The 9,044-nt window shown below is 36.8% G+C and overlaps 1 protein-coding gene across 1 annotated transcript; it reads right to left on the bottom strand.

The window, feature by feature from the left end:
* Positions 1-1,908: 1,908 nt before the first annotated feature.
* Positions 1,909-8,558, bottom strand: ptcd1 (pentatricopeptide repeat domain 1). The gene is made up of 8 exons (XM_084105706.1): positions 7,756-8,558; positions 7,010-7,150; positions 6,651-6,869; positions 6,448-6,549; positions 5,262-5,960; positions 4,839-4,955; positions 2,547-2,729; positions 1,909-2,196 (listed from the first exon to the last, which is right to left on the bottom strand). Exons 1-8 carry the CDS (start codon positions 8,200-8,202, stop codon positions 2,023-2,025), a joined length of 2,082 nt encoding a protein of 693 aa, XP_083961832.1. The 5' UTR covers positions 8,203-8,558; the 3' UTR covers positions 1,909-2,022.
* Between the last annotated feature and the right edge of the window lie 486 nt (positions 8,559-9,044).

Raw genomic sequence — 9,044 nt, 5'->3', positions numbered from 1 at the left:
CACAATCTGTCTCTCTTACAACCAAAACATCTCAGAGAGCTAAAAAAAAAAAAAAAACATAATAATAATAATTCTATGCAAAATAGAGTACTTATTCAGTAAAATCATACATATTCATCTATCATTGAACTAAAAGCTGACTGGATAAGCAAATGAACAGATTATCATAAGGCCTCCTACTTCATTTTATCATAAATATACACTTTCCGGTTCATCTTCATCCACATTGGTCTTCCTCAACATCCCATATATGTCCACCTGGCGCACAAATATTTTTCAATTGGAAACATTTTATCTGACTCCCTAGACTCTTCCCAGGCCTACTGACCTTGACTACAGAAAGAAGCATTACTCACAAGTTGTTTCTCGCAGATTAAAACTAGAAGCATGAAAAAAAAAGAGATAAAATAGATAGATAGATAGTCTTCTACCAAGAATGTGAAGGAGGAGGCCTCTGTTGAGTAGTTATCTGAGGACTTGCATTTGTGTACCTCAAATAACTAACATCTCCAGTCAAAATCTTACATGTATGTCATATAATATAACCTCCATTGGGCAGCGACCTGCTTGAAACCTTTCGTTTGTCCCCTTACATTCTTAAACAGTTAACATTAGAAGCAATTACTTTGTCCTCCTCCTCTAGTCCCTCTCTCAAAAGCATCAAATATTGAGTAACAATAAAAGTAGAGTTTCTGTTTTCAATGCATACAATAAAAAACATATTGATTTACACATGCATAGATGTCAAAAACAAAATGTATCTTTCATGATTAAAAGTAACTCATGTAAGATTAACAAAATTAATCAAGTATAAGTAGTGGTATTGATTCAACACACATAGGAAAATGATATTTCTCTTAAGACACTCGTACCCTAGGAAGACAGCTTAAAGTTTCCTGGTTTTACTCATATTACTCCTAGGTTATTCTACAAACATATACTATATTTCTAATAAAACTTTCCATAGACTTTATTGGTCAAGACAACAAAGCCGAGATGCCTGCAGAACATCTAACAATCCCAATCGCAGCTTCCATCCATCCTCTTTCCCAAACACTTGCCACAGTTATTTCATTATCTTACTGCTTTCTTTGTAATGGTGGCGCACATACAATTAGATTTTTTTTTTTTTACTTTATAAGCCTATACTTCAAATGTGTCCAATATTGATAGAAAATACAAGTTAAAGAAGAATATATACAGATGTAATATTCCTGTACATTGGATAGACTAGTGCATGTTCAATGATTAACCAAACAACGAACTTGCACAGACTCACCGTTTCTTAATTCAGCTCAAATTGCTCTCAAACCATACCACGAAAATATTGTATTTTTCTAATTAAAAAAATACTACACTTCCATCTCAGCTGTTCAAAATACATACCAAATATAATGAGATTTATCATCAGTGTATCATAGATAGAAAATGTTCACATCTCACTCTTGTCAGTTGCATTTGCATTTAGTTACATTAACACAATCTTAATTAAAAATGCTCAAAGAAACTGACATGTCATATTTTTGCTTTTTATTATTACAACAGGACAGCACCACTGGTAGATCATCTATAGAATGCCTGAGCAACTTTACAGGCACTGTCAGTGTAGACTTTTCAGTGTAGCAGTTTCAATCTTTATATTAGATTTGTCTCCAATTATAGCTAATTAGAAAGCAATTACATAAATCCTGGAAGTTACAAGCCGTTTGTACACAACACGTTTTTTGTTGTGGACAAATGAAAGCAATCTGCCTTTCAAGGTTAGAGCGTGACCGTGACCGTGACCCAACTGAAATATCCTGCTAGTTCACTAATTTAGTTACATCCTGAATAAGGGTTTGAGTCATTTTATGGTGATGACTTTTATAAATAAAATATATATATTTTTAAATGAGACAAACACTAAAATAAATACAATGATTTAATGTACATAAATCATATCTACAATTATTACATGAAATATGCAAAATCAGCCTCAGATTATCCTCATACACTTTAACACACAGATTTCAGGAATTTGATTTATTCAGAAACTTGATTTTGTGAGGTGACTCCATCTTGTTCTGTTTCTGGTTTTGGGGATCGATACTTTGCCCAGGGGTGTGGAGTTTCCTGGCCAGGCATGAACTCAAGCCATTCTCTGTAAAAACCACGGAAACCATCAATCTTGTCCAGGTATATATTCCGTGATTTTAACTGAAGAAAGAAAGATATAGAAAGCATAATTAATCCACGGTAGTCCATATAGAATCTTGCTCAAAGGTCAATAACATGCTGAAAAACATTCACAAATTGCATGTATTCAATTTTACTGAACCCTTTTCACTGAAGCTTAGATGTGTTTTTAAATTACGTTATTAAATAATTATTTAATTAGAGTACCTTAAGAATAATACCATGTAATCCTACTTACCTTGCTGCTATTTTATTATTACTATTACTTTATAACTGACCCGGTTTCACAAGTTGTATTCGGAATATAACATGTGACAAAATACAAATCTTGAATCATGGTTGATGTGAGATCGCCTCACTCAGTTTCTAACCTTGTCATAAGAAGGAGGATACTGAGCTGCAAACTCCAGCTGTCTGATGATGACATCATTGGGTGGCACCTGCAGTTTGGTCATGTGCAGAAGAAGTTCGTGTAGATAAGCGTAGTCCAAACGCTTACTTGCTTGGCTGATCAGGGCACTGTATATATGAGCATTCGGCACAAGTCCACAAGACTGCACAAAGCAAGACAAAAAAAAAAAAAAAGAGCGGATCAAAGTAAAAAAATAAAAAGCACCTTTAAAAGGAACACTCCACCGTTTTTTCATATTAAACTATGTTATTCCCTTAACTAAGACGAGTTGATACATACTCTCTCGTCTCAGTGCGTGCACTCAATCGCTCTGGCGCGCGGCGACACTTTGATAGCACTTAGCTTAGCCCAGTTCATTCATTAGGGACCAAACAGAGATGAAGTTAGAAGTGACCAAACACCTCCACGTTTTCCCTATTTAAAAGGGCACCTATTATGCAAAATTCACTTTTACATGGTGTTTGAACATAAATGTGTGTTGGCAGTGTGTGAGCAAAACCACCCTAGAATGATAAAAATCCACCCAGTGTTTTTTTTTATAATCCCCATAAATCATAAGCACTGTCTCAGAATGAGCTGTTCTCAGATTCAGCGCAATGTGACGTAGAATTGCGCAGGCCCCTCCCACGACTGTTGAGTGACACTTCAGTTTGAGCCCAGACCCGCCCTGAGTGAGCTGGACACAGAGTCCTGCATTGTTCGACGCTTGAGCAGCTGTAGACAAGAATGTCTCCTAAGCGATTGAGGTGTTAGAATGAACATATCAGTCTTCATTTACTCTCGTTCTTACTCGAGGATGGATCTGTACTGTTCGTGATCAAGCTTACACTCTCCGGAGCGACAGGACTAACGTTACTGACCACGGCAGAAATGAAAGTGAGAGCGCGCACTTTATGACAGCTCATCGAATAGTTTTACGGATTTACAGTGTACCAGTTTATTAAGCTCAGACTGAAAAGGTGTGTATATATTTGTTTGCTGTTAGTTGTAACGAGTGTTTTGTGTACTTCGCTGTGTAAGTTATGTTCCACGATAATGAAAGGGAGAGAGAGAGAGTTTATGGATAAGACTTTAATGCTCTCATCTTATACTGTGTTTATTTAGCTGTTCTTACAGTGATTCTCTGGAGTAAAACTAACGCTTCATCTTTTGTGTGATGTACAATAAACTTCATTGAACTCATCAGTACATTTTGGTCATCATTCGGACGAGGTCTGCTACAGCAGGCTTATATTAATAGTGGATAAAAGCAGATGACAAATAAGTTATAACCATAATTAAGCTAAACTATACCTGTTTAATCTCCATACAGTATATATTCTCTGGCGCTGTGGGCATTATTGTCCGACTCTGAGTCAAAATGAACACGCTACTGAGAGTTTCTGTTTTGATATTATCAGATGAGAATGTCCTGACTGAAGCGCGAGCTCGTGAGGCTCCGCCCCCTGGGCCGGCAGCGGCAGTTAATTTGCATTTAAAGGGATACACACTAAAACAGCGCGTTTTTCTGAGCCCCAAAAAATGACAATTTAAACATGCTGTAAAAAAATATCTGTTGGGTATTTTGAGCTAAAACTTTACACACATACTCTGTGGACATCAGAGACTTATTTTACATCTTGTGAAAAGGGTTATAATAGGTGCCCTTTAAATACAGTTACACGAGTAGTTACACGACCAATTATGGTGACACAAAATAAAACGTGGCGCTTTTCTAAGCGGGTAAAAATGATAACTATAATGTATGGCGGAATAGCACTTGGGACTCGGGAGCACTTCGACTCGGCGCAGTAAAAAGTCACGTTGGTTCTAATGACAGAAGTGAGAGGGAGAGGATTTTTCAGGCGTGACTTTTTACTGCGCCGAGTCGAAGTGCTCCCGAGTCCCAAGTGCTATTCCGCCATACATTATAGTTATCATTTTTACCCGCTTAGAAAAGCGCCACGTTTTATTTTGGGTCACCATACTTGGTCGTGTAACTACTCGTGTAACTGTATTTAAATAGGGAAAATATGGAGGTGTTTGGTCGCTTCTAACTTCATCTCTGTTTGGTCCCTAATGAATGAACTGGGCTAAGCTAAGTGCTATCAAAGTGTCGCCGCGCGCCAGAGCGATTGAGTGCACGCACTGAGACGAGAGAGTATGTATCAACTCGTCTTAGTTAAGGGAATAACATAGTTTAATATGAAAAAACGGTGGAGTGTTCCTTTAAATATTTAACTCAAAATTGAAATGAAATTGGTTTTCATACCTCCATATCAGTAAAGAGTTGTATCGCATCTTTCTGTCTGCGGCAAGCCAGAGCAATACAACAGAACGTCTGAGTGTTCGAAGCCAGTCCTCTTTCAACCATAAGGGCTTTTACTTTCTAAAAAGAGAGAAAGCAGTTCTTACTTACATTTTCACTTATTCATTTGGCAGATGCTTTTATTTACATCTATGCAATTTTAATTATATATAGCAATTTGTTATTGTATGTATTATTATTAATATTATTATTATTAGTATCATTAAAAATGCAAAGGAAACGAAATGCTGACAAATGACGATGCTGTTTTCGCCATGGCTAAACTGTAGGCTGCCATGCTCTACTGTTTGAGCTACAGGAATATATTATTTTATAAAAGCAACATTACTGGAACATTATGAACAGATGATTAAATGTGTTTCTAACCTTAGCCCCATACAAGTCTCCAGCTTTGGCCACCCTTCTGATCATAGTGTTGAAGAATGTCACATCCAGCTTGACACCACTCTCTTTGGCCACATTAATCAAACTCTGCATAGATTGGCTACCAGCTTCCGTGACATCAGCCAATAGTGTGATGGTTTTTATGTTGGGCTCCAGTCCATCCTTGGCCATTTTCTCCAAAAAACCATCAAGATTTCCAATCAGAGCAAGTCTATCCGAAGCTCTATTCACAGGACCCAAGGCAACCACACCTGAGTGGCAAGTGCTGGGGTCCAGAAGGTTCGGGAGGTGGGAACTTTGTGTTGATAACTGTGATTGACAGGTCAGAGAGCCACTTGATAATACAGGCAGCATTTGAGTCTCATCTTGAGATGTGTCTATTCTGCATGAATCTTTCTCCTTTACAAGGGTGAAATCACTCTCTTTGGCTTGTGTGTCTACAAACAGCTCATTCTCAAATGCATCCATATCTAACGGCTGACACAATGTCCCCACTTTGACATTTGTCTGACGGCTTTTCTTTCCACTTGTGAGTTTTGGGGTCACTTCGTCCGTTCTCTTCAGCAGTAACGCAGAAGCCAGACCAGGATCACCCATTCCACAGTCTCGTGCTACACGCAGGAGTATGTTGTAATTTTGAGTGTCTGGTTTTATTCCAATCCTAAGCATCTGGTGCCACACCTACAAAACAAATAACAATAAAATAATACTAACTTACTACTAACTAACTTAATTGACCAAAAATTGATTTTATGAGCACTTCTCTGATGACATGTTTTAACTGTGTCAGTGTCTATTTCATACACACGTGGATAAATCAACAGATAAATCATTTTAGCAGTGTGGACACACTTTACTGTGACCAAACATGGTGTAAGAGTAGCAGTATGTAAAATTTGTTCAGCTGAAATTTTAATAAGCTTGTTACCTTCTGAAAACCTTTACTATGACTGGTTTTATTTTATTTTATTTTATTTAAGAACACATTCTGAACAGCATAAAGAGTTAAATTACCCAAATGTAATAATCAATACTTCAGTTTCAATTTTCAGCTAAATGAAAACGTTAATTTCAGGTTTTCTGTTTCGTTAAAAAATTCATTTCTGTGCATCAATGCTAATTTATTAAAGCTAACATGTGTTTCTAGTCTGTAGGTGTGTGTAAGTACCTGTAAAGCCAGCCTGAACCCATGCTGCTTGTCGTTCGCACAGCTAATCAGCAGATAATGAAATGTCTCTTGTGTGATGGGTTGTCCATTTTGAAGCATCTCCTATGCATGCATTTACACACAAACCAAATGATATTACTGAGGTGTTAGAGCAAAAAGAATTCAAAAGCAAAACTAAAATGTGTTGTGACATTAGTTAGTACCCGCAGAACTTGAAAGCACGACTTCAGATCTCCAGCAAGAGCGACTGCTTTGAGCAAAGCATGCCAGGTTATGGCACTGAGAGGGATGTTCTTCCTGAGGAGCTCTTGCTTGAGCTTCATTGCCTGGTCCAACCCCGACTGCTTCCATGGTGATTCTGCACAAGCGTTGAACAGTGCAGTGTATGTAGCATCTGATGGCTCTACCCCTCGCTTCTTCATCTGAGTGAGTGGTAACATTGCATAACATAAAAACAGGGTTAAATTAAGATCAAGTGTGTCTTTATACATCATTAGAAGCACCTGATATAAATAATGACATCTAAGAGCATCATAATGTGAAGTGTGCATTACCATCTTACTTTATTGTACAGCTGGAAGGCTTTCTTTAGGTAGCCCACACGTCCACATCCGCCGATGAGAACGGTGTAATTGTACTCCTCAGGCTGTAATCTCTCACCTTTGACCATATCATCCTCAAACAGAACTAATGCGTCAGCCAGCTAGACAAAAAAAAGAATAAAGTGTGCATTGGTTTATATGATACAGAGACATTCTTTGATATACAGCCTACTTGTGTTTACATGGCACACACACAACAACATGGGAATAGCGTAATAGAGTACCTTTATGGAAATAATACACTTTTAAGGAACATACTCATGCAAACTAAATTAATAATTATTATTATAACATACTTAAGTGCAAACTAAATTATGCTATCAGACTCTTAATTGCATGTTAAATGAAATGAGATGAAAATTTATTATAGCTAAAATTTATATTAAATGAATGTTAACTTTAAAATGTAAAATAAAATAATACACTAGTTAAAATTAGTCCTTTAATATTTTAGACAAAACATCAAAATAAGTGTACTTCTTTAAAGCATGACATTATTAAACCATAATGATTTTAACAAAATACTTTAAAGAAAAAACAACTTTTCATTTAAAATGATTGCAAAGTACAAACAGGCATGACAATGTACTCTCGTTAAGTACAATTAAGTGACCTTCTATATTATTATAGTTTAATATTATTATACATGTACAGTACTGCCACAGTAATGATGTGTTATTAAAATCACGTGTTTTTGACAACGTACTTTGTCCTCTTTGATTAGCCTTTTGCACTGGAGGAAATACCAGTATGTTGTATTTTTCCGACCAGTTTTGGACCTGAACTTTTCCACCTGCGGCTTGTCCTCCTCATCCCTGTATCTCATATCCAGCAGCTCTGAGGATGTTTTGCGAAAGGTTCTTCTGGAGGAGAAATTTCTGGAATAATCACCAAACACATCACTGGGATCTTCCTCACTCACACGATCAGATGCAGATGCGTCTGAACTAGTATTGCTGCTCTCGGTCCATCTAGGAGGTGATAAAGTCACTGATTCACTAAAGAATCTCAAGGGTCCTTGATGCACTCGCTCAGAAGGACGGACAGAAGATCTTCGCTCATTTGAGGATGCTGAAGCCCACTTTATAACATTAACACTTGTGTTCCGTGTGAAAATACCCCACATACGTGTAGAACGCAACATTTTGGCCATCGATCTTGAATTAAACCCTAGTTACTCCATTTATCACCTTTTAAAAACGAATAAACTGTGATAGAAACCGCTGCTAGAATTTTTCACATGTACTAGTCGCCATGATGCCCATAACGGAAGTTTAACAAGACATTACTAATAGATAGTATCATAATCGAGCTATTTATTCACCGCATTCTATGTAATATTCTGTTAAGACTTTTATAATGAGACCTTCTTTTGATCTACGTGTACATTAAACGAACGAACTCTCAATTGCATCCAACAAAATAAATAATAAAGATGCGCGGGATCGATTAGTAGGACTTATCGTGTGTTCGCCTTCACACTGTTGACACTCCAGCAATGTCACCTCTATCGTGGAACTGCCATCTAGTGACTAATATTGAACATATGTATCGAAATAACAAATTTCACGTTTCAATAAATGTTGTCTAAATACAAATAGGCCTATGCAAGAAAAATCCCTATTTTTACATTCCAAAATGAGTTTGTTTCGATAAGCATTGTTATTGTGAGGCCTGCTTCCACTGTTTGAATAGAAATAATAGAATAATATAGGCAATTTTGAAGATTAAAAAATAATTCCCCCTCTTACTGCGAAATGCATTGTTCCTGTATCAATATTAATAGCTTTTTATTTTTTATTTTCTTGGGGTGGCTGCCATTAAATCAAGGAGTGGCATAGATCTGTGCTCTGTATTTTCATTATCACCATGCAACTACAGTCAAACTTTCCCTAAATATTCATGCATTTTCCTTAAAATTCATTCACAAAATTCTTTGATCTTCCTCCCCACTCACAAAGTATTAAAAATAATTGACTGATGTTCTATGTAATG

The sequence above is a fragment of the Abramis brama genome (assembly GCF_963993115.1).
Source record: "Abramis brama genome assembly, chromosome: 2".
Taxonomy (NCBI): Eukaryota; Metazoa; Chordata; class Actinopteri; order Cypriniformes; family Leuciscidae; genus Abramis; species Abramis brama.
Note: the sequence above shows the minus strand (reverse complement) of the source record. Positions and strands in the feature narration are given on the sequence as shown.